This window comes from Poecilia reticulata, linkage group LG10 (assembly GCF_000633615.1).
Source record: "Poecilia reticulata strain Guanapo linkage group LG10, Guppy_female_1.0+MT, whole genome shotgun sequence".
NCBI lineage: Eukaryota > Metazoa > Chordata > Actinopteri > Cyprinodontiformes > Poeciliidae > Poecilia > Poecilia reticulata.
The window spans coordinates 8,300,169-8,326,812 of NC_024340.1; the positions used below are offsets into that span (position 1 = coordinate 8,300,169).

The window sequence follows — 26,644 nt, forward strand, 5'->3', positions numbered from 1 at the left end:
TATATACTGCTCAAAAAAATAAAGGGAACACTTAAACAACACAATATAACTCCAAGTAGATCAAACTTCTGTGAAATCAAACTGTCCACTTAGGAAGCAACACTGATTGACAACGGGGACCCTCGTCGGCTGCAATTTACTTCTTAAATTTACTTATCCTGCAACCTTTAGCCGCAGCTAAAGAGGAGGGTTGATGCATCAAACATAAATGTACATTTTAACAGTCATTGTTAAGAAATCAGCAACAAAATAAATAAGAAATTTGTTTTAAAAGTGTAGACTGTCAATGGTGTTTTCTGATTGTATGGAAATTCCCAGTTGGAAAACCAAAACACCCATTGGATTTGGGATTCAATTGGAGTTGGAGGTTGCCAAGCAGCCCATTCAGTATCCAATATGGCTGCTGCTCATGTAAAACATGTTTTACAGCGAATCGAAGGCAGCAAAACAAAGGACCTGAACAACAAAACAAGTTTCAGAAGAACAAGGAGGAACACAACAGATGAATGAACAGATAAATGAGTTAGTGAGTGACAACATTGGAGCGACAGAATCAACTACGGAGCCTAAATCCTCAGATGAACTAAGACGAGCTTAAAATACTCGGTACGAGCCTTGTGTGTTTATTTTCACAGCGGCGAAATCCACTTTGCACAAGCCAGAGTGGTTGGCAATATCTCGCCAAAGAAAACCTTTCAGCTGCCGATGTGACTACAGTACCTGTCTGTGTACGCTGTGTTTTTGGCTGATGGATATAAACCCACTCTGGACATTTTTTAACTTCCCTTTCTGTTGCTTCAAACTTGGGAGCAGCAGCATCGCCGCCTGAAAGCAAACCGCTGCCTTGGATATTAACCAGAAAGGTCTGCTGTGACAGAGTTCAAATTAAAGCCTGTCTGGTTGTTTTTGCTTGACAGCACTCATTTGCTTTGCAGGAGCCTGTCCATTTGCTTTGCAGGAGCCTGTCCTCGTGGGAAAATGGGGCATCTACTGCTTAGGTTCCAGATTAATGAAAACGTTAGCAGCTATTTCTGTGTGAGGGGCTGATTCACGCGGCCGCTCTGCCGCGCCCAGTTTGTGTGCTTCAGATTTTCTCTTGGTGTAAGCTACGACTTTTGAATGTGAGCTCAGGACTTCCACATGTTTTGATACCTCGGTTTTAGACTTCGTCCACAATATAAATGTGCTCTGTTGGGATTTTATGTGAAGAAAAGAACAAAAAAAGGATACATGGTTTTAAACTCTATGGGGAAAAATATACTGCTCAAAAAAATAAAGGGAAGACTTAAACAACACAATATAACTCCAAGTAAATCAAACTTCTGTGAAATCAAACTGTCCACTTAGGAAGCAACACTGATTGACMMSRSGRRVSYYCSYSKKGTCAATCAGTGTTGCTTCCYRAGTGGAMAGTTTGATTTCACAGAAGTTTGATTTACTTGGAGTTATATTGTGTTGTTTAAGTCTTCCCTTTATTTTTTTGAGCAGTATATATATATGTATATTTATTTTTGTATTTGTTTTCATCCCACTTTACTCTTATGCCCCTAAATGAAATTGCCTGCAGCCTTCACATAGTTAGTAAGTAGAGTCCACATGTGTGCAATTTAGAGTTTATACGGAGGACTGAAAGTGACATAAATACTAACATCAATACACTTAAAGTGTTCCAATTAATTTTTAAAAAATTGAATTTTGTTTCATGTTTGATAATTTAATTGACTTTCATATTTACTTTTTCAGTTTAGTTCCAAGAACCCATATATTTAAATTACTTATATATTTAAATTTTACCAGTGAAATTAGCCATGTAATATCCACCAAACATGTAGAGAAATGTGTGCAAAATGCTTTACGGTAGATAAAACTAACACGGCATATCCAGGTTGCCACATGGTAATGGCTGCATCATGATGTGGGACGCCTTTTTACCTGAAGATAGAAACATTGGTTAAAAAAAAACTTGTCGGAGGCTGCAAAACAACAACTGTGATCACACAGTGATTCAAATCAGAACATGTGATGGAATGGCTCAGTAAAAGTCCACACGTAAACCAAAGTGAATCTGTGGTCAGCACTTTAAAATTGAAGTTCAAAGAAAGTTCTGTTTGATCTTTTAACAAAATCAATCAAGAACCAAAATCTGTTTATTAAGATTTTATGATTATGGATAAAGTCACGATGTTTGGAGTCGTGATTACTGGGTCACAGCAGGACAGAAAAGCTTCATCCAACCAGCCGCACATCAAATCTAAACCATGTTCGCCAGGTGTGCTCTTGTCATCCACATCTTATACTTACTTTTAAACGAAAACATAATCTCCCGTTGACATGGGATAAAGGATTTTCATGTCCTATCAGTTTTACTCTCTGAGCATCTTTTTGCTCATGTGCCATGCAGATTTACATCTACACTTGAAGCAAAATTAGGGATTATTTTTGGGATAAAACTCTTACTACTAACACTAATAATAACTTCCATATTTGGAGCCAACATATTTTTAAATGTTACGTTTGAGATCTGGGGGTAAAAAAATGACTCAACCTTTTTGTTTTGGCTCCATTTGAAGAGGCATTATGACGCTATTCAGTTCTTCTCAGCTAAATAAAAGCGAGCGCGGCCCGACGCGGGATGGAGGGTCTGTATCAGCTGCCTCCTGCAACATATTGTTGGGTTAAATCAGTGAAAATTTGTCTCCTTTGGACCAGAACAGACAGATGTGCTTAACAGAGGGGCGACCTTGTGATTGAAGAGAATCTGCTCCAGTTCGTTTGGTACAAAGTCCGGTTCTTTTGGGGAGGTGTGAATGAACTCTGATGCTGACCAGATAAACACTTCAGTCTCGGTTCGATTGAAGCGAACCCCGGCATGGTTTGAATGCATATGTGAACACCAAGCAAACCGGAAACCGCTCCAAAAGCAGGATGTGGACTACAGCGCAGGGTATTCTGGGTAAATACAACCAAAACAACACAAGAGTCTACCACTAGCACGAGAAATGACTTGTGGTCTTTTAAAAAACCCACTAAAATCCATTTTTGTTCACACTTGTGAAGAAGGAAGTTGCACAAAGTGTCTTCTTCAGAGGTTTTTGTGTCATCTCCATCAGTAGTTCTTGGTGCAGCGCCTCCGCAGGACAGGAGGGGAACAGGTTTTTCAAAGGGTTTAGTTTGTTTGACACAGTGCAGAGAGAAATTGAACCACACCAACTAAAAATGTAATAAACGTTGCAACTTTGGTCTCCAATCGAATCGAGTCTACCGGACTATCATGTATAAAAACACCCTTACCTCTGAACACCACATTCACACAAAGCAGTAGACAAAAAGGAGAACTCATGGCTAATTATGCTATCTTTATTCTGGTTTATCCTCAACCACTAATGCTGCCTCATTTTTACAGTCGGTCCCATTGGACATTGTTGGAGTCAACACAAATCAATGTAAGTTTAGCCACTAAAACTTAAATCAATCATCAGTTATGCCAAGACAACTTTCTAACCTTCACTTTAACTTGGTCATATCCCCTGGATACTGGATGAAGACCTTGCTAAAACATAAAGTCAGCTTTAAGGTCTTCTCAAACACAGAATGAACATTACAGATTTTCTAAAGTTCTGAGCATTCATCGAAAACCGTATCGCATGAGTCAGTATTTTCTTGGGGTGGTTACCCATCAGATTCCAGGGCAGTGGTAGTGTATCCATGGTGTAGGGATAATGAGCATTGGTGTGCAGGGTTTGAAGCACGGCGGTCTCATGCCCGGCCTGCGTGATTATTGTTGTGTAAGTAGAGTCATCCTGTGGTGAACCGATTGCCTCGCTGCTTCTTAACACGGTCTGAGAAAGTCACATCAGCCCTGCAGTGTGGTTCATCGGCAGGACTGTCATAAAAAAATAAATAAATACACTTTTCATGCTTTGGCGCTCAGCTCCAGGCTTGTTAACCTCAGTAAGCAATTAAATATTCATTAACATCAGATCAATCTGTTACTGTGCCCAGGAAGAAAAAAAATTGCTTTGAAGAAGAAAAACCTTTAGAAGCAAAGCATCAATCCATCAGTTTTTCCAGCTTGATCGGTCAGAGGGTTTTGGTCAATGTTGTTCCGGAGGTGTGGCAAGCATCGGATATGTCAGGGCGAACACATGAAGGGGAGGAAACCGCGCGTCGACTGTTAATGCAACATGCATGTTTGTGGGACGTGATTCAGAAAGAATTAGCATGCTAAACTCCGGCCTGGGTTTTTCTTTTTTTAATTCAACATTTTGGCAAAATGGGACTGAAAACGGCTGCAGCCATCAAACATTGAAGTAGTTTGATGATGATGATGTTGAATAGACCCTCTTCTCTTGTTTTAGTTTAAAGTTTCCCATTTCCTTTCCTTCCCCAACTCCTCTCCTGCCCTACTTTCACACTCCTCTCACAGTTTAAGAGTTTCACTCTCTACCTCTTTCCCTCTGCCTCCGATGCTTCGACATGCACCCAAACTGAAGCTTCACCCCCTGACAGGAAATTTACTGCCACTCAGATATGTGTCTTTTTCCTTTTTTTAATGGCGTATACCATCAGTTGTACAAGAAGCCAGGTTGGCTGCTTTGTTACTGGCTGCCTTATTTTTCAATAAGAAGACACATATTCCAACATGCATGAGTAATTCTTTTTTTCTTTCCTTTCTGGCTTGTGTTATCTGACAGCCTGCAGTGCCCAAAACCTTTTGAAATATTAATCTGTCCATGGTTTCTTATGCAAAACTGGTTTCAGCGTTGGAGAGCCGCCGTTCTGGGGCAAAGGAAAACAGAAGCCCCTGGCGCTGGGCTGCCCGAGGGTCCTGGGACGTCTCAGGGTGTTCTTGTGTGTCACGTTCAACCTCCAGGCACATAAAAGTGTCACAGTTTGGGGCACGGGGGGTGAGGCAGTACAATTGCAGTCTCACACGGCCCCCCGAGGTACTATCGGATACTTTAGGGGTACCCAAATATGCGCTGGAGCGAGTCTGCATGCGTCCCAGAAGGTTCAACGTTCCCTGAAATAGGTTTAGGAGAAAAGTGTTTTGTGATGGCCTAAATGTGAGAACAGCGTATGAGGAAAAAAAAACAGAGCAGGAGTGAACATGCTGTTTGTGGGCTGTGGCGTGTTTCTGTCTCGGTTTGAGTTAATTCAGCAAAGGAAATGAAGCCACTGAGTTAAGCCTTCTGATTTCAAGAGTCAAGAGAGTTAAGCAGCAATATGCAATAATGAACAAGATTTATGCCGTAAGAGAAAAAGGGGTGAAATGGAGGTAAAGAAGGAGCAAAGGGGCAACTGCAAATCAGAGATAAAGTGACAGAGTTGAAATGTGTGTGTGGCCTTGTACTTGGTATATTGTGAAGACCATTTTCCTAACACATACTCTGTTGTTGGGTTCATGGCTTCCATAAGGAGCAAACCCAACAACCAAAAGAAGTGGTGTTGGGTAAGGATCTGGGCTAAGGACTAAGGTATGAATTGAGTTTGGTTTGGTTTAGGTAAGCCTGGCCATTGCCTTACTACACAATGTCGCTTAATTTTCATTTCCCATTAGTGCTCAGTCTGGGTCTTCTCCCATTGACTTGGATTCCCTCTGGTAGGATATCTACCAGGCCAAACAGCAAACAGAAGGAGAGTTTGTGAACGATGATTTTGATTTTCTGGGAAGTTTTAGCAAAAGCAGCGAAGGAAGTGAACAAAGCCATTCAGTCCGTGTTGGTCACACCTCCAAATATTGAATTAATTTAAACAGCAGCCTCCTTCAGCGAGGCACTTTTCTCTTTGCAGTGGAGAATGGTCGTTTTCAGCACAGGCGTCAAAACATCGAACTGGCGCGTTAACATACTTCACAGACAAACTTCAACAGAGTCCACGCCTCCAGGAAGCAATCGTTTCTCAATAGCCGAGAGCCCAGAGCCTCTGGACGAAGCGAAGCGTAGAACAAGATGCTGGTTTGTACCAGGCTATGTCCTGCTAATGGTTAGGTTTAGGGTTAAGGTCATGGTTAGGCCAAAGAAATTAATGAACAATTAACGGAAGTCAATGTAAACTTCTTGTGAAGATAGAAAGACATACTATGTGTGTGTGTGTGTGTGTGTGTGTGTGTGTGTGTGTGTGTGTGTGTGTGTGTGGGTGTGTGTGTGTGTGTGTATGTGTGTGTGCGTGTGTGTGTGAGAGAGGCAGGCCTAGTTTTAGTGTGTGATCTAGGCCATTATCTGTGTTAGCACTGATGGGGCTCCAACAGGCTCTGTGGATCCTACATAACAATACTTCTTATGAGCTTGTACTTGCGTCTGTGTGTGTGTGTGCGCGTGTGTGTTAGGTGCAACATGCGTTACCCCCCACACCCGTATTAATACCATTGTGTCATAGATAATGCACTCATGCGCCCCGGCGCCCTACCCCTTCTGTTTCTCTCTAAATTGTATGTGTTTTTTTTTCCTTGCTCCAAACCTGGTCTGTAATTATGTGTAAGAGTGTTTAGTGGAGTGTTTCTTTCCGTGTGTGTGCTTCCTCACGTGCAGCTGCTCACTCTTGCTGTATCACATTTGTCGTGGGTCCAGCCCTCCAACCCCCGCCTCTCCAGCAGGGCCCTGGGGGCCTTCATTATGTAAGAAAGACGTTACTGCAGAACAGAGGCGGGTAGATGACTCCGGCAGGCCCCTGCTTCAGTGCAGCGAGCGCAGACCTCCAGATCGCTCGCTCACACACTGGCACGCATAAAAAGAGCCAGACATGTGAACGAGATCATGCTGAAAAATTCAGACCTTTTCCAGGAGAAACCCCATAAAAATTTTTTTTTAAAAAGATGCACAAAATCCTCAGACACCCTCCATCCTTCACGTCCATACACCTACTCTAACAGTCCTTGCGGCCATCTTAAATAACTCTCTCTTGTGTCTTCGTCCTTGTTCCATGTGTGAATCCAGCGGTCCCCTTCCCCCTGGCCCACCGGCTGACCATGAAGGAGGTGTTCGACTCGGAGGGCCGTCCGCGGGTGGACCTGCTCAAAGCTCACCTCACAAAGGAGGGCCGGCTGGAGGAGGCCGTGGCCCTGCGCATCATCGATGAGGGCGCCGCCATCCTGCGCCAGGAGCGCACTATGTTGGATATTGAGGCGCCAGTCACGGGTAAGGAGCTCCAGTCAGGACTGGGGTAAAACAGAGTAAAACAGATCTGTGCAGCAGAAATGAGACGGTAGGTGTCAACGAGAGAGCAGTTTATGAACTTTATCTGACGTTAGCAGTTAGCTAAAAGATGTAGCTAGCTTCATAAAAGGGACCGACTGATGTAGTATAATATAAAAATGGACTTCTTTAAGCTATACGCCATGTTATAATGTTATTCCCTTGTCAAAAACAGACCTGGAGTGTCACTTTGATTCTTTCATGCATGTTTAAGAAATCCTTTAATCTCCATGGCAACCATTTGTACAAAACGCCTGGGTGGAGCTAGCTCTGTCTTCGAGGACCGCGCTCCTCCTGGGAGCTGCAGTTTCCAAACCTCCACCTGACAGGACAGCCATCCCCCACTGAGCTCCTTCAGACTAGCCAGCAGCAATTAGCTCATGAGCTGAGCTCATTATAGGAACTATTTCTCAGTGAAACGTTTGTAAAAATGTTAATGTGTTTAATAGGAGCCATGTCATGATGACTTCCTGAAGGCGGAGCTTCAGAAAGAGCAGGAGTTTCTTAAAGAGACAGAGGCCCAATTTAAAGGCATTAAATTGCAAATTCAAACAAAGCGACATTACTTTGCCAGTGTTAGCATTGGTGATGCTACATGCTTTCCAGACAAAGAAATGCAATCCTTACGCACACTGACAGTGGAAACAGCTGAACATTCATGAGGGGTAAATATTCAATGTGTCAAGTTGGCATTAGCTTGAATATGTATGAGTGGAAGATAGTTATTTCCTGCTTTTATTTAGCACCCAAGTAAAATTTGGATTGACTAACTCTGGGTTTTAAACTGTAAACATGTGACACTGAATCAGCTCCAATGCCACAAAACCAGTGTACTTGTGGAGGGGCTTGATTAGTGATTTAATTGTGATTGGTGGAAGTATTTGTTATATGCTCATGACAGGGTTGTTTCCTCTTGTGTTCGCCGTTGAGCCCCAAATTATTCACAATCTTTTCTCTGTGACGTTTGTCTGTCATTTAGACACTTTATGGCCTTTATTAAATGGAGAGCGGTTCAGTCCCACTTCGCTGAGTGAAGCAGTGGATTTGGTCATCTGTGCATGTGTTTCCCGGCCTTGCTAATGTTTTGAGTGCAGGATAATGTCGTGGGAAGGACGACAGAGTGAGAGAGAAATAAAAACAAAAACAAAAAAAACGTCTTACAGAAACAAACCGGCCAGTCAGACTCAACCTATTGACTCTGTTTGGTTAATGCACCTTTGCGTCTGCTTGAGCTTGTGTGTGTGTGTGTGTGCGTGCGTGTGTGTGCGTGTGTGTGTGTGTGTGTCTGTGTGTGCGTGTGTGTATGCAAATGTGAGCAGTGAGATAATTTTGCGTGGGCCGCCGCTGCCCACGCAGTGTGGGAACATCGCTCAGCTTTCACAGGTACAGATCCCCAGGGACAAGGACAGACAGACGGGCAGATGGAGAGACAGCCGATCATAAGCAGCTTAGTGCAGAGGTCCGCCAACCTTTTCGCTCCCGACGAGCGGCATATTGATTCCTACCGTCAGGTTCCTCCTCTTCCGCGCAGGCTGTGATGCAGAAAGAAAGTTTTCCTGCCTGAGCCAGGAAAACGCAGATAAACTTTAGGTGCAGAGATTGAATCTGGTTAAGATATTCAGGATGTCAAGTAGGCTGAGGGCTGAAACTTGAACTGACAGGCTTTGGAAAAGTTTGTGAGAGGAGACTTGGGTAGAGTCTGAGGAGACCACACACAGGTCACTGCCGATTGCCAGGTCAAATGAAAGTAAAGCCTTTTGGGGCAGGAGCAGACATTAAAGTGGGAGACAGACAGACAAACAGAGAGGAGGAAGGAAAGAAGCGGGCATCATAAAACGCTGAGGAGGGGAACTGTGACATCAACGAAAAGTGAAGAAAGAGACCAGACAGATGGCGATGGTGAGATTTGAGCCGACAGATTCTGCAGACAGACAGTCCTGAGGTCTTAAACATGCAAATCGATCTGCGTGTGCATTCCTCTGTCTGGAAAACATCTTAGAAGTTAGAATTATTTATGTGAACTGTGAACCTAATTTTTCCTCTATAAATTATATTTATAGAGGAAAAACTTGAAATTGTTTTGCAAGTTCTATGGTTGCTAATATTTATTTAGAAGTCTGCAACCTTTCACAACAGCTCTGTAAAAATGCTGAATACAAACTTATGTGTTTCAATATAGATTGAATCACAAAACGTTGTTATAGTGGTTTTTAATAAAACAATTACAATGCATTTCCACAACAGAATGACAATAAAAGTACCAGTAATGTATTTTTTTACTCTATTTCTTCTTGTCATTCGGTTGAGAACTAAATGCTTCTTTTGCAACTTCATTTTCCACAAATGTCAACATCCCATAGACAAAATGTATGCATTCTCTTTTACGTTGTTTTTGTATTTTAAAGCCCGAAAAATCGGGCTTTAAAAAGACTCTTTAAAAGCGACAATGAATTTTCTATAGCAGATGTTTGTCAAAATGACAAGTCACGTAAACTTTTGCAGCTCTAAACAAGTGCAGCTTTATGCGTACTTATGTGCATGAATGTATGAATATAGAATGAAAACACATCATATCACATGTAAAAAGTATAGAACAAAAATCCTAAATTAAGCCATAAGTGACTTAAATTGATTAGTTCTGGTTCCTTATTACTCCTTAAACCCATTTAGTCACTTTATATCAAATTTCAGTGCATCTTACTGGGATTTTATGTAGCAGACTAACTCTTAAGTGGTTCATTTTTGTACAGTGAGGGGAAAAAATGATCTGAAAAGTGTGGTGTGTACTTCTATTCAGCCCCCTTTACTCTTGCACTGCTAAATACACAGATTTAGAGCAACCAACTCCATTGAGAGGTCACAAAAGAAGTAAATTTATGTTTCTTAAAGAAGATACATAAAATAAACTGCATCATGAAGACGGAGGGACACAGCAGACAGGTCAAGGAAAAAGTCTAGATGTAAGTCAAGTTCAGAATCTGTGGCAAGAATTCAAAGTTAAAGCTTGCTCTCTTTTTGAGCTCATTTGCGCTGAAGGATGGCCCAAAAAGTTAGTAGTTACATGTGCGAAGCTGAATATAATTGCAGCAAAATACATACCTTCAAATTAGGACGCACTTTTCAGAATTGTACTTGTGAATAAATGCAAGCCATGTGGCCTTTTCCTCTTAGTTCACAATTATCTGCTACTCTGTGTCGGTCTGTGGCATAAAACCCCTCTGAAACACAATGGAGTCTGCAGCAACACCACAAAATCTGGTTCAAGTAGGTACGCACTTAGTCCAGGTACTTGTCCACTGATTCTTTTTTTTTTTTTTGTGAAATAGAAGCTTAATACAGACCAGTATTTCCAAAACAAATGGGAAATATGATCCACCGTTTATTTGCAATTGAGTTTAATGAGTTTTAAAAATCCATAAATGAAGAAATCAAGCACACCCTCATGCTTGATTTCTCCTGTTTGTGAGTCCGATGAGTGACGTTTTCAGATCGGCAGTCGGGACAGATACGGCTTTACTGCTGCGGATGAAAGCCGGCCCATATGGAGCCGGTGAAGCAAAAACACTCCCACGTCTGTTAGCTGGATTGTTCACATGTGCCCACTGCTGTTTCCACAGTGTGTGGAGATATCCATGGCCAGTTCTTCGACCTGATGAAGCTATTTGAAGTGGGAGGCTCTCCTGCCAACACACGCTACCTCTTCCTTGGGGACTATGTGGACAGGGGCTACTTCAGTATTGAGGTGAGGAACGGTGCAGCCAAGAAAATACTCGGTTGAATCTAGTCTTTTCCGGCTGTGCGTTCAGTCAGAAAAGTTCTTTGCTCGGTGTGCTGCAAACGCAGTGACCGTGCAGGAGAAACAGTGCTAGTGGTGTGCAGTCCCTGAGGTTTACTGTGTGGTATCCTGGGGGAACCTTAGCCCCCCTCATTGGCACAGTTTCAATACTGTACTGTGTTATGTAACATAATACATGATATAAGTCCTGACAACACCAGCCCTGTTTAGCCCACCTTAATCAAACTCTGGTCTGTTTGTATTTGCCGTGGTCGCACTCGCTTTTATGGTGTGTTCATGTCTGATAGTCTGGTAGACTCGATTAGACTGGGGACCGAATTTGCAACATTTGTTCCATTTTCAGCAGGTGCGGTTCACTTTCACACTGCACCATGTCAAACGAATGAAACCCTTTGAAAAAACCTGTCCCCCACCCCACCAAAAACAACTGAAGGAAATGACACACAAACCTCTGAAGAAGACAATGAGCACAACTTCCTTCTTCACAAAATGGAAACAAAAATAGAGCTGGATTTCTCTTTTGTCACTGTGGTGTGGTCCAAAAGAGCAAACTCTGGTCCACCTAAAAACCTCGGTCTTGGTTCGATCGGAGTGAACTCTGGTGCGCTTCGAATGCATATGTGGGCCAAAGCAGATCGTGGACCTTTCCAAAAGCAGGAAGCAAAATATAGTGCAGGGCATTCTGGGTAAAAACAACCAAAACAAACGTGAGAGCCTTGCACTAGTGGGAGAAATGGCTAGAGGTCTTTTACCAAAGACAAAAGAGAAATCCCGCTCTACTTTAGTTTATATTTCACGAAGAGGAAAGTTGTGCTCAGTGTCTTCTTCAGAGGTTCTTGTGTCGTTTCCTTCAGTGGTTCTTGGTGCAGTGCACCCACAGGTGACGGGTGGGGACAGGTTTTTCAAAGGGTTTCATTGTTTGACGTGGAGCAGTGTGAAAGAGAACTGAAAATGGAACAAATGTTGCAAATTTGGTCCCCAGTCTAACCAAGTCTACAGGCCCATCAGATGTGAACACGCCATAAATGTGACCACGGCATGCACATGCAAGAGAAATGCAACCTATCAGCTTTGACTGTAAGCTGGTTTTAGGACATAAAGTTAATCAAAAACTGCGTATTTTTCCACCACTTTGGCGGAAATGAGCACCAGATCTCCAATGTGACTTAAACCCACAATCTGCAAGCCCGTTGAGCAACAATGGAGTATGACATGGAGAGTATTTCGAGCCGAGGGAGCGATATTTAGGCCACCTTGTTAACACTTTCCAAGGGCACCGAGGCGAGGGACTTAATGTAGAGCAGGGACGACACTGTGTGAAGGTGAGAGAAGATCCTCTGAGTCATTTGTGGGGCCGGCTAAGCAAAAGGACCGAAGGAAAGAAAAGAAAGAAAAGGGTCGGCGAAGATGTCACACGGCCGTTTTCAAATAAATTTTCTCCTGTTAACCTAATGAGCATGGTCTGATTCGGGTCGATTCCTGTCAAAGAGGGCTGTTTGCGAAGGATCAGCTCGCCTCCAGCTCGGTTAATTATGGCAGTATGGCTTGCTCATTCAGGGGAGGAAATCCATGCAACAGCTCAGTCGTGATTCTGCGCTGAGCTCCGAGTTTATAGTCCGGGTTTAATGATGGGAAGAGAAAGGCTCAGACTCTGCCTCATGCAATTAGCCTTTGTAGCAAGACTTGGTTTTACTGAACGTTTCCTTAAAGATAAGGAGCAAGAAATTGCTTAGCTTAGCATGAATAGACACGGGAGGCCGATACGCCTGTTAGCATGGTTATCTACAGGAAAACACTAACATTTTAACAATTACTTCATATGTTTTGAACATGCAGTGATGATCAGAGAGTTGCATTAATGCCATATTAATTGTAATTATACAATTAAGCCATCCTGTTTTGGGCTTGTTGACAATATAACTACTAAGCATCTTCAGTGAAGTTGAAAAACAGTAATCTGGTGCTGAAGTTCCTTTCATAAGTCCAGCTGGACATCTGACCACTCTCATCACAATTTCCACAACAGATTCAAATTGGTTGGTTTCCTTGCATAAACCCACCTGCTAATCATATTCCAGAAACATCTGACAGAGCTTGATTTCTGCTTAACACTAGCCTGATTTTGCCAATTCAAAACCAGTATTTGTGTCTGTGTGAGATATGGTTGTTCTGTTCGAACAGCCAGTTGTGTCAAAGTTTCACTCATCTGTCCCCAATGGTTATCTTAGAAGAGAAGAAACTGGAAAATTCAAGTGCAAACCAGGAACAACCGAGGCTTAAATCCAGTACAAACTGAAAGACGCTGAAGTGAATCGAATATCTAGCTTTCTGCTCAGTCTGCCACCAAGTTATGAGGGAGCTTTGGTTGAGTTCAAGTAGGGTGGACAGGAATTGGAAATTAGCCTATGTGCTATAATGCTTAAAGACAAGGCCACTGGTTTGCACCAATGTGTTTGTGTTGTCCATATTGAATAAGTAAATTCAGAATACATTTAAAACGTGCTTATTATCATTTGTTTGTCTACATTTGGGTTGCATAGGATTGGACATGGAGCCCCTAACTTAAACACAGCTGAATGTCCCAACCAGAAGCCGAACCTTCTGGAAAGGCCTTGATCAAAACCCTAATGACATATTAAGAGTCAAGAAACCAACCAATTAAAAAAACAACAACAACAACTCTTTGATTTGTTGATGGCTACATAACTGTTGTTTCTCTTCAACTTGTTAAGGAACATTTAACCAAAGATCAGTGAGGGTGTCCATCTTTAGGCTGACGTGTATGACTTTGACTCCATGTGGAGTGGGGATGGAAAAATTTTTAATCTGACTCACCCATCACTGTTGCGTCTTTTGTTAAAGGTAAAGGTGGTTGTAGCTGCAGAGCCGTCGTACTTCTAATGTCTGTCTTTTCTCTCCTGAACCTTTCAGTGTGTGCTCTACCTGTGGTCACTGAAAATCCTCTACCCAAAGACGCTCTTTCTTCTACGAGGAAACCATGAATGTAGACATCTGACAGAATATTTTACCTTCAAACAAGAATGTGAGTTTTGTCACTCTTTGCCCTCCTGATATGACATGCTCTTTTCGTCTGTGTGACATCGTCCCTCTGGCATGCAAGGCTTAAGTTATTTTAGATGTTTGCTTCTTTTTTTCTGTCTTTTTCCAACAAGAACGCTGGGAACTATGTTTTATTAATGCATATGTAGACAATGCAAGACTACAGCTGGAGCCTAGGAGAAAAGAAGTCAGCACGTTATCAGACACACTGATAACGCCACAGCAGTCACGGTTTCAGAGTACTGGTGGTGTTGGTGTTTTAAGAGAATACGACAAATTAATTTTAGATGAAGTGAGGGCAAAAGAGGACCAATCAAATACTATCGAGGGAGAAGTAGCTATGGATGACGGATAAAGGGAGCAGGGATGAAGAATGTAGCAGAAATGAAGGATGAAAAAAGTAGATTTGAGGGAGAAAGGATAAGGGATGAAAAATATGGATGCACAAATGAGGGATGAAGGTGAAAGGAATACGAGGTAGTGGTAAGGATGAGGAAAGTAGAGATGTGGAACAAAGAAAGTAGGAATGAGGGATGAAGTAGTTAGAGATAAGGGTAGAAGGTAGTGTTGGTAGAGTTGGAGTTGAAGAAGGTACAGATGAGGTTTGGAGGAGGTAGGGCTGAAGCCACAGGCCATGAAAGGGACACAGCAAACATTTGAAGGAAGGACATAACTTTTTTTTGCACCTAGGTGCCAAAATCAAATTGTGGGGAAGCTGGTCAGGCTTAACGGGAACAAGGATGGATGGAGCTAAATACAGGACAGCAATGGAAGAAAAACTATTAGAGGCAGATGTTCACATTTTAGCAGGACAACAACCCTAAACTCATATCCTCAGGTCCACTGGAATGGTTTAGAACAAAGCAGCATCTCATGTTAGAATGGCCCAGTCAAAGTCCAGACTTACTTCCAATTAAATACTTGTGTAAAGGCTTAGCTACTCATGCTCAAAGTTGCTTTCCGTCTAATCCAACTGAGATTGAGCTACTCTGCAAATAAGAAAGGGAAAATATTTCAGTCTAGATGTGCAAAGCTGATAGTCGGGACCCAAAAAGAGTTGGGGGTTGAATTGAGGGAGGTTTAATATAATGCTGCGTTCCAGTTGTACTCAGAAATGGAAAATTCCAACTTCCCAGTTGGAAAAATAAACTGGAACACCCTCCAAAGTCAGATTTCTCACCAAAAAACTGGGAGCAACTTCGACTGCCTCCGATTATGAGTTGTATGGCGGGACTGTGTTTCAATATGGCCGCTCCTCGCATTATCAGTAGTAAAAAAATCTTTATTTTACAAGACACACAGGTATGAGTGTGTCTGATATCAAGGTTACATGTAACGCCTGAAATTCTAAAAGGAGCCAATCAAAGTGGTGTTTGTTTACAGAAAGTTTAAAACTGTTCATGGGCATCGCCATGTTGAAATCCCAACTTCTACACTAAAGCGCTGTTAGCTCTGGTCTGACGTCAAACCCAACTCAGAGTTCCCATTTCCCAGGTTACTTGAATGCAGCATAATGCCCTCCAACAGATTCTTTAGTCATTTGTGGAAGTAACACAAAATGTGAAAAAGCAGCCGATGTTATGTGCTGCATGGTGTTGGATAATGACAGCCATGGTGCTTCATACATGGTTGATTCTCTGTTTTGCCCTTTAAAATATTACATATGAAAACATTTCGCACTGGATTAGCTGATCGTTTATTTGACCAGCTAATCCACACATACACATTATCATCCGGATATTTTCTGCTTCCAGTTGGATCTCCTCTCCTCCTCATCTCAACCTTTCCTCTCTTTCTGCTCCTGCTGTTGGGAATTTGTGTCCGTCGTTCTCCACACTACCCCATCTCTCTCCATCCATCCCTCCTCAGTCTTTTCCTCTCTCCGTGTATGTGTCGGCCGCCGCCGTGTTTCGGCATCCTGTCCGAGTGTGGGTGATTAGCGGCGAATTAATTTGGCCCTTAATGATTGGCTCAGGGACTTTCTCCTCTGTGTCTGATTGGCCAAGGGACGAGGAAGCTAATTTCCCTTGGTGCTCGTGGCGAATAGTGGTTGCCCTCAATTACCATCTGCTATGAGTGTGAGCGCGCGTGTTTGTGTGTGTGCGCAAGCGCAAGCGCTGTGGCAGCGCGCGCGTACGTCTTCATAAATGTTTGAGTGCGTGGAAGGAGCTGACAACTGGTGGACTGGCAATAACGAGCTCTTGCTCTACACCAGGCAGATGGAGAGGATGACAAACACACTCCTCGCTGAAGAACACCGGCTATTGGTACCCTGAAATGTTAACGTTTTCCTTCCCTTCTCTGTCCCCGTTCCTGGTTCCATCTCTCCTCCTTTGTTTGAAAGTTCCTCCCTTTGTCGCCTCCCTTCTTTAAAAATCCGCCGTCTTTATCGTTACTTATCTGTGTTCTCTTATCTATTTTTGGCTGTGTTTTAATCCCTTTTTGTGTCAAATAGTTTGTTACAACCTCTTGTAAAATATTATTAGAAAGACACTTTGTGAAGTGTGGGTTTTTTCCCCTGCTGCTTCAAGCTTTTATTTGTGCCAGAAATGTTTTTTGTGTAGCGAGTTTGAATATATACACAGCCTTGTAAAAGTATTCATAGTCCAAAAATGTTAAAATTACAACCCCAGTCTTCAATGTGTTTTTACTTGGGATTTTATTTGAGGAAAAAGAACAAAGTACAGTGTGAATTTTTAGTGGAAGGACAAAATTAAAGGGTTTGTAAAAACAAAATCTAAAAAAATGTGGCATGTATTTATATTCTCAGTTAAATGTTGCTCTGGACTTTGACTGGGCCATTGAAAGAAGTGAAACTCTTCCATTTTGTTCTGATTTTGCATCTTAAATTAGACTATTTGCTAAACAGATGACTATTGTAGGAAAATGGATGAACTGCATATTTTCAAATAATTGTTGTTACCCCTCTATTACATCCATCATACTTCAGAGCAACACACTACTGAAGAGTATTTGTGTATTTGAAAAGGTTTAAGAAGTGCAAATAATTTTGTGACGCAAAATTAACTGACAGTGTGCAGTCAGAAGCCCGGCTATTTGCGTCACAAATAACACCGGCTATTGGTACACTGAAATACCAATAGCTAACTGTTATGCTAGCTATACAAATACACTGAGAAGCACCGCACTGACTTCTGCCAGAAATGACCATTTAGTCAGAGTAAAAGCGGTGTAATTTGTTAGCGTGTTGGCTGTACGAAGTGTTGTCTGTCAACGTGCGAACAAGTGTGTTTTTGTCCCGAATGCTGAAACGTCCCTCTACTCCTCTGACCTACAGGTAAGATCAAGTACTCAGAACAGGTGTACGATTCCTGCATGGAGGCGTTCGACTGCCTTCCCCTGGCGGCGCTGATGAACCAGCAGTTTCTCTGTGTCCATGGGGGGCTTTCACCCGAAATCCACACATTGGACGACATCAAGAAGGTACAACAGAAACCAAACACACACGCACATGCACACGCACACACACACACACACACGCACACACACACACACACACACACACACACACACACACACACACACACACACACACACACACACACAGTATGTAGAATTAACATCCTGAGTCAGATCTCTCAGAATGTTATAGTCGATGAAGTTCTGCAAGCTAAATTTGTTCAATAGTTTGATCTTGTTTAGTTAAACACGATGCACTAGAAATCGCTTTATGTGCTCCACTGCAGTAACACATAGAGCGATGTGCTACTGCAGCAGTTATTAAAGCATAGAGGACATATCCTGAAAAATACCTAGACAGTTCTCCCTCTTTATGTCTCTTCACTTCTTTAATCAAATATGAAGACCTGAAGAGATTCTGCTTTGAAATAATTCTGCATGTGACTGAATGGAGAGTTGAACACATGCTTAACTTTTGTTTTGCTGGAAGATCACCTGGTGCAATATTAAATATTTTTAAAAAGCCATAACTAATATTTTTTCAATCCATACAGCCATGATTTAGGATTTTATTTTTACTTTCGTAAGTCCATAAATAACAAAATGTGCTTTTATTCTTTTCTTTACACTTCATATTTATTGATAGATTAGATTAATCAGATAGCTAGATAGTCAAGTTCAGAATTATTCATACCCTTGCCATATTTACATTTAACTGGCCAGGAGTAATGAGGATTTGATTGCTACAATCAACATTCTCATTTTCCTGTCTTCTTTTTTTTAAGATTGTGGAAAATATTCTAATTTTTAACATGTCATTTTGTAAAATTAAATTAAAACAATCCTCCTTTTTTACAATTTTCTGAGGGTCCTTTGTCATTTCTCCTGTAGTCGAATGAAAATATTTTTTGAATCTAAAACTGACAGTGGTATTAATAATTTCCATCTTAACAGTACTTTCAGTGTTTACCTGTTATTTAGAAAAGGTTTCCCTTTTCTTTACTCTGGAAAAAAAATTTTCTTTGAACCAACTTTTAAAAAAATAAAACTAAATTAGCTGTAACAAATCAGAGTACAATTTTAAAAGTTGGTTCTAATAAACATTTCTTATAGTGTTGCTACTGTTAATTTTTAATTATTGGATGTTTCAGGGTAAAGATTGGTTTGATTAACGATAAGCATAATCCTTGATTGTTAAATCATTTTATTGATGCCAAATCTTACACAGAATAAGAAACATATAAATTCCTGGTTTCTTTAAAATGGGTAAAAATTCATCCTTCAGCTAAATTCTCAAACAGGTTATGAAACTGGCTGACCTACGTGTGTTAATATGAGTTCATGTGGATGACCGGCGCTGCAGCTGGCTGACAGTGTGCAGTCAGAAGCCCGGCTATGAGGAGTCAACATGCCAACAGCTCTCAGGTTTCCTGCCCTTCATGGCTCGGCGCTCTCTGATCGCTCTCGGTGCAAAGCCCACACGAACGCTACTATCAGGGTTAATAGAACATGATGAGCTCAATGAAAACACACCTGCAGGCAGCCACAAACCTGCAGCAACTTTTTTTTAATGAATGCCTTAAAAAAACAATAAACAGAATCATTGGATAACGCCGGAGCGAGAAGAGAAATCATAGCAGGAACATGTACAGTTCCCAGAAGCCATGGCATACAAAGAAACACACACTTCCTCCTCTAATGGCAGTGTTTCCATGGTGAATCTGCTGGTGTGACATCTTCTCCCTCCTGTGCGGTGAGGGTTGCCATGGAGATGCTCCGCTCTTGACAGTGTGTGTTTGTGTGTTTATTTTATTTTATTTTTTTCCCCGTGTTTTGTGCCCTCGTTCCGCTCCGATTTATACTTTATGTGCTCGTTTGCGGTTATGTGACTGTGGTGCACAAACAGCATTTTTCAGCTCATTTTTCTGAGGTTTTTGTTTTAACATTCATGGTGAGAATTTGTGTCTCTGAACGCTTAAGTGTGCGTGCGTGTGTGTGTGTGTCCCAGTTGGACCGATTCAAGGAGCCCCCAGCGTTTGGGCCCATGTGCGACCTGCTGTGGTCGGACCCCCTGGAAGACTTTGGCAACGAGAAGACCCAGGAGTATTTTGGCCACAACACAGTCAGAGGATGCTCCTACTTCTACAGGTACAAAAACACACAGCCAAGCAACATTCAAAAATAAAGGGTTCGGAAAATGTCTTCTTGTCAAAACATGACCTTCTTTTAATAGTGAACAAAGAAAAGTGCGCTTTTCTTCTATACATCTAGCATGGAGTAGTGAGCCCCCTCCCCTACACGTTGCTGTATGCTGTCAGTCAGCCATGAATGCCATGTGTCAGCTACCATTGGTGGGACCTCATAAGGTTTTTCTAAGAAATATTTTACATTTTAAAAAGCAAATTATGTGTTGGCATGTCTGTCGGTATAACAAACAGTCTACTGCAGACTTAGTAACATACTAATTAGTACAAGTAAGTAGAATTGTATTTGTATAGCACCTTCCAAAGATAAAATCACAACGTGCTTCACGGAATCCATAGGAAAAGCCCATCAAAGGTAACATCAAATCAAAATTTAAAGCTTGTCTGTATGAATAGGCTTTTAGCAGCGTTTCAAAATATTCAGTGGAATTTATCCACAATGGATAAAATAAACTTGTTAGAGTTTAGATTTATGACCCGAGTCCGATGCACATTCCAGATGATCAACCCACCCTGCAGCTACAACAAGCGACAAAATGGAGCTGGAAGATGTTAAACCAAAGCTAAAAACTGACAAAGTTCCACTGCTTACTCAAATTATGATCTAAAAATAAAATAAGCAAATCTTAATTAGAATATGTGAGGCTTCCTTCAGGCTCGACCTATAATTCAACTTAACCAGTCGGGTTGGATCGGCCTCGAACATGACGCCTACACTACTCACTCACTCAGCTCCTTCAGACTAGCCAGCAGCAATTAGCAAACACCTGGTGGAACTGAGCATCATTTGAGCTCATTATAGGAGCTACTTTTGATAGAAACGCTGGTAAAAATATTAAAGCGTTAACAGAGGAGCCATGTTAGGATGACTTCCTGAAGGCGGAGTTTCAGAAAGCTTCTTAAAGAGACAGGGACTCAATTTCAAAGTGTTAAATTAGGAAGTAACTTTTCTTTTAAGTCATTTAATACAGCATGTTTATAACAACTGACGGTAACAGAGTTACTTGATTGTGCTATAAAATGGCAGTATATGCCCGTAAAATACATGACACTGTCCCTTTAATACCCTCATCGTAGTCACCAGCCCTTTTCACAAACTCCCTCCAATAAAACTGAATATTCCCTAGAGCTCTGGCAGTTTCAGTCCATTTAAGCAAGAGAGAGAAGTCCGTTAGCCTCCGAGTCCCGGCGCTTATGAAGCTCACAGATATAAACTAACCTGATGTTCAAACAAGCCTGGGGAAATGCAATATACAGACATACAAAGCTACTCTGCGGGAGCAATATCATTAAGGCGAGCAGTCGAAACAGAGATGGACGACTTTCTCTGGCCTCACTCGGTGCGTTTCAATTATCGGGGCGCCTTGTGGGCGCGCGGCGCAGGTGAGACGAACTGCTCAACTATAAATCAGAAAGCTAATAAGTTTCAGGTAGACTTTGGGGCTGTTATTTTTGGGATGTGACACAGAAAGAAGAGTTCAATCACATCCGAGGTTCACTTAGTAATTTCAGGGATTTGCAGCAGAGAGAAGGAACGAAAAAAAAACAACAAACAAAAAAACCCACGGCCAATGAGAAGAGCATGCGAGCAAACACACCGAGACGTTCGCCAGCGCACGCACACAGTTCAGCTTCAGCATGAAAAGATTTCCCACAATCCCCGGGGAGACTGCACGGTTCTGTTGCTATGACGACCAGCTACTCCTGCCAGATATGGAGGGATGTTAAGATACGGCGAGGGAGGGAGAGCGGCCGATGGTGGCGGCAAGACGGAGAGGAGGAGAGACGAAGTCGAACCCGGCGAGGCTGAGGCGGCGTTGTGACACGCTTCCTGCTCGTTTTCCAGGTTTAGGAGACACAGCAGCAGTAAAGCAACCAGGCACCGACAGCACAGCACGGAGCGGCAGCCATGTGCTGAGCACTCATTGACGCCCCCTGCTGGCCACATAGCGGCCATAGCAGTGCCGCTTAAAGGATATTTCTCTTCCGGGTGTGCTGTGGCGGTACAGGGGTTAAGCACAGTCTACAGGGGTTAAGCACAGTCCACAGAGGGAGACCTCAGTCCTCAAAGTGGCTGGGTTCGATTCCCAGCCAGGCGCCCTTTGCTGCATGTCTTCCCCCTCTCTCATTGCCCACTTTCCTGTCAACTAGCTATCAAATAAAGGCCACTAGAGCTGATAAAACCTAAAAAAAAAAAAGGATATTTCTCTTCTGTTTCTTCCTAATTCTGTCGTCTTTTTCTCCGTGCCAGTTATCCTGCAGTGTGTGAGTTCCTACAGACCAACAACCTGCTGTCCATCATCAGAGCGCATGAAGCTCAGGATGCCGGGTGAGTCGGTTACCATCAAATTACAAAATGATTTAACCTGTTAGTTTGACATTCAGCATTCAGGAACCTTTTGATCAAGTCAAATTTATTTGTGTAGCACATTTCAGCATCAAGGCAGTTCAAAGTGCTTTACATCACACAAACATAAAAAAGTAGCCAATTATAAAACAAGCAATAAATGTTACATTTTGTCAAATGCTATCATCGAAATTGTCAAATACACAAATATGTAGGATAATGTCCCATTTATTAATCTAAGAGAACTCTAAACAAATTGGTTTTTAGTTTTAATTGAAAACTTAATTTAAAACTCAGAGTTTTGACTGTTTTGCAGTTTTCTGGAAGTTTGTTCCAGGTTAATGACTTGTCAACACTGAATGCTGCTTCTCCATGTTTGGTTCTGGTTCTGGGGATGCAGATGCAGTTTCCGTAGTAACATGGAGCCGCTGTGACAAAATCCACACTGCATCAACGAATCATTTTGTTCAAACTGCACCACAAGCAGAACACAAAGTCAGCTTTATCATAAACGTAAACCTTCATTTTGCCTGTTTTTGTTCGTGATCGGACATTTAGCTGAGAGCAGCGGCCAGCTAGTATAACACAACTTTTTTGAAAACATTAATATCTATGAAAAAGATTTTTTTTATGGACATCCATACATTTGTTAGTAACAAAGAACTTATTTTACATCCAAGATAAACTCCAACAAACTCCACGGGCATACAGAAATACAAGTATAGACATTGCTTTTATTCAAAGTCTATGCTTTTTATTGTGACTAAGCTGTTATTTTTGCCAACACCGAAGTCTTTGCTCGGCGCATTGACACGTATCTTTTTTTTTATTTTTGTTGCTGCCTACCTGTCTCATTTTGAGCCAGTCCCTGTCTGGTTGCAGAGACCTCTGAAGCAATCCCTCCGTCTCCATCTGCAGCTCAGCGTCTCATTTGAATAGCGCTAACGTGGGCGACTTGTTTGCCTCTCCCCGCGCAGATATCGCATGTACAGGAAGAGTCAGACGACGGGCTTCCCCTCCCTCATCACCATCTTCTCTGCGCCCAACTACCTGGACGTCTACAACAACAAAGGTTTGGTGCACGCGCCGGCACAGACACAGGGCTGTGGAAATGTTTTTGTACTCCTTAAAATGACTCACATTTTTGTCATGTGACAATCTCAAACCTCGAGGTATTTTTTCGAGATTTTATTTAGTAGACCAACACAAAGCAGGATGACGATTTGTAGTTTTTGAAATGTTGATGTAGGCGAAAGGGCTTAACCTCAATATTTTTTAATACCTGAACTGATTTTAGATTTTAATTGATTTTAGTTTTTTTCCCTCACTTTTTTTATTTACTAAAAAGACATTACAAGTTACAGAAAAGTGACTTTTACTTCAGTCACCCCTTCTAAGTTGTATGGTGGAGTGTCATGGGCCAGGCTCTAAGGATTTTTGTTTAATTATGAGAATATAGTCATAATATTAGCAGAAAAAGATGAAAAAATGTCTTGTCTTAATATTCCAAGGAAAAAGTTGTTTTAATGAGAAAAGGCATAGAGTTATCGGGATCTGACATGAGCATCTCAGTCTTCTTCTTTCTTCTAAATAAACTCAGCTGTTTCCATGATCGTTTCAAAGTTTGGCTACTGATTACAATTTGGTGCTGATGTGTTTAAAGATTAAGTGTTTCTATTAATTATAAACTACTATTTACAAAACGTATGCCAAAGTACATCTTTACAAGATGCTCAACATTTCTCATTTTAATTTTTAGTTTGTTTTCATGTTGGGTTTCTCATGAAATTACTACTTTATTTTCCTAATATTACGACTTTATTGTTGTAACATTACAACTTTTATTGTAGCTTCAGAGTAAATCATAGGCTGGCTTGCGTCTTTCTCATTGTAGAGTTGACCTGAATTCAAAGTCCACACATAATTACAATCTGTAAAACACACTTTTTAAACAAAATGGCAGCTCTTGGTGTGCTGACATCACTCTGAATTATGAAAAACCAAGTGTATTGGTGAAAAAAGATATCCAGATTTTCCAAAAATGAAATCTTCAAAAACCAAAAATGATTTATTGGTTTACATAAATCCAACTGTTAATAAAAAAAATAACTGAATTTCTGTTCTACTGGCCTTTGGGTAAAAATAAAATACGTAACGTCTTGTTGTTGCAATGTGAGTGTGAATACTTTAGCAAGTTATTACAGGTTTATTTTATACACGTATTTGAAATAAGAGTCAGAATTTCAGCTGGTCTAACCGTTCTTCTAAAGTTTCAGTCCTGTTCAAGCATCCTAATTGTGTGTATCTGTGTGTGTAGCTGCGGTGTTAAAGTACGAGAACAATGTGATGAACATCCGTCAGTTCAACTGCTCTCCACATCCCTACTGGCTGCCCAACTTCATGGACGTCTTCACGTGGTCGCTGCCTTTCGTAGGAGAAAAAGGTACCAAATATGAAGAGTCCATCCTAATGGACTCACTGCATGATCTCTGACCTGCCAATATTAAATAAACATTGATGTTACCTGCAGACACATTCACATTTTATCACCCAAATATCTTCAAACTGCCCCTCGGTCAGCTGATCTCCACCGAAGCCATGAAGGAAAGGCACAAATCAGAATATAATTCACTGATCAAAATGTCAGTCTTAACTTATGCTATGAGTTATGGGTAAAAGTATGACAACAAGGAAACGTTACTATGTTGTCAAGTAGACAAAAATCTGCCTTGAAACCACAGATAAACCTCTAATTGCCGTAATTTTTGCAGTGTTTGAATGGGAAACAATAGGTCATGCTGTATTCACAGCATTTTATTGTAGAAAAAAGCATAACATTGTAATATTTTTAAATCTATTTTATAATTTCTGGGTCCAGTTAGAGACAGTTATGAATGTACATCACTTTTCCATGTACTTGTTTGTTTTTTTTTTTGTTTGTTTTTTTTTTTAGAAATTATTACTGCTACAAATTTAGCTACTTAAAAACCCATTTGTGCCCACCATCTGTAATTACCCTGCAGGAGTCGAGTCCGGCCACATGGTGGCGCCACAGTAAGGACAACGGAGGAGGAAAAAGCTCAAACCATTTTGTGCTCCTGGCTTTCTGAACTTATAAATCCTGATGAAATCTTTCTGCAGTCAAATGATGCTGTGATGAGGATCACATTAGAGCAGAACAATTTACTTTATAATACTTTGAAAGTCTAAAAGGAGCTCCTTCCTTCTGATGTGCAATTTTGCTGTGATTGATTTGACATCTCAAAAACAGAATAATTAAAACGCGTTTCTCTGTTTGTGACAGTGACAGAGATGCTGGTCAACGTTTTGAGTATCTGCTCAGATGATGAACTCATGAACGACGGAGAGGAAATCTATGACGGTGAGACGTCATAGATGACAGAAGAAACCTTTTTATTGTCAACACGATTGTTTTGATGTATTAAGACTCTATATTTCTCTGTTGGTTTTACAGCCAGTGCAGCCGCAGCCAGGAAAGAGGTTATCAAAAACAAGATCCGGGCCATCGGGAAGATGGCTAAAATGTTCTCTGTGTTACGGTGGGTCGAGTTTCTGTCACACAACATGTCAGTGTGCACCCATCTTTAAAAAGCAATAGTCTGTTGATTCTGATTTTGGCTCACAGCAAATTTGTTTTTGTTTGAAAAATTTAGCGACAAAGTTGCAAAGCTGGCTTCACTGGGGTGATTATTATGAACCGAGAACCTGGTGGAAGGGTCTGTTAGTCAGGCCTCTCTCTCAGGCAGAGCAAAATAAGAACAGTGGTTGACATTTAGACTTTTACAAATGTATATAAAGTAGATTGATTTCTCGTGTCAGTATCGACCGATCAGCAATTTCCCAAAATTAAGAAAATCTGGGAGATTTCTTGGCGCAGCCCTATACAAAATCCAATCATCTGTAAATCTGTGTGTACAGATGTCTATAAGCTGCTTCTTCCTTTCTAATCTTTTGAAGAAGTCAGCTGTCATTGCATCTTTTTATTTGTAAATCACATTTTGGAGTTCTGCTTTTTAAATCTGTCACTGTGTTTTTGCAGGTGTGCTGTGTGAGGAAGTGTGTAGTTCTCTGAATTTCTCTCCCGATAAACCCGTTTCTCCTTTTTTCATCCCCGCTCACATCTTCCTTTGCAGAGAGGAGAGTGAGAACGTTCTGACCCTGAAGGGGCTGACTCCTACCGGCATGCTGCCCAGTGGGGTCCTGTCCGGGGGCAAGCAGACCCTGCAAAGTGGTGAGAGCTTCACAAACAAACAGCCCAACACACACATATACAGAACCTCACAAAAGTGTTCACACCTCTGGAAGGGTTGCAGATTTTGTCGTGTTACAGCCACAAAAGTCAAAGTATTTTATTGGGATTTAGTTTGAGAGACCAACAGAAAATAGTGAACATTTGTGAAGAGGAAAAGAAGTATTCATAGTTTCCAAAAATTCCTGTCAGAAAACATGTTGGAGGCTGCACAGGACCTGATACAGAGAAGGTTCACCCTCCATCCAGTCTGACTCAGATTTTAGTTATTTAGCAGAATATATTTTAAAAAAAATCACTCTCTAGAGGTGCAGAGCTGGTAGAGACGCTGTAACAACCTCTACAAAGTGTTGA

General features: G+C 41.5%; 1 protein-coding gene across 4 annotated transcripts in view; it reads left to right on the forward strand.

Moving 5' to 3' along the window:
* LOC103471056 (serine/threonine-protein phosphatase 2B catalytic subunit alpha isoform-like) overlaps window positions 1–26,644 on the forward strand; it is a 47,264-nt gene that overhangs the window by 9,988 nt on the left and 10,632 nt on the right. For all 4 annotated transcript variants that reach the window (XR_001776998.1, XM_008419845.2, XM_008419847.2 and 1 more), the window contains exons 2-12: window positions 6,936–7,136; window positions 10,811–10,935; window positions 13,921–14,032; window positions 17,348–17,493; window positions 19,478–19,617; window positions 21,925–22,002; window positions 22,998–23,092; window positions 24,338–24,463; window positions 25,325–25,402; window positions 25,496–25,580; window positions 26,175–26,272. Coding sequence is in view for 3 of the 4 variants with exons in the window: in XM_008419845.2 (XP_008418067.1) it covers window positions 6,936–7,136; window positions 10,811–10,935; window positions 13,921–14,032; window positions 17,348–17,493; window positions 19,478–19,617; window positions 21,925–22,002; window positions 22,998–23,092; window positions 24,338–24,463; window positions 25,325–25,402; window positions 25,496–25,580; window positions 26,175–26,272 (1,284 nt within the window). In the remaining variant the exon portion in view is untranslated. The remainder of the gene's footprint in view (window positions 1–6,935; window positions 7,137–10,810; window positions 10,936–13,920; window positions 14,033–17,347; window positions 17,494–19,477; window positions 19,618–21,924; window positions 22,003–22,997; window positions 23,093–24,337; window positions 24,464–25,324; window positions 25,403–25,495; window positions 25,581–26,174; window positions 26,273–26,644) is intronic.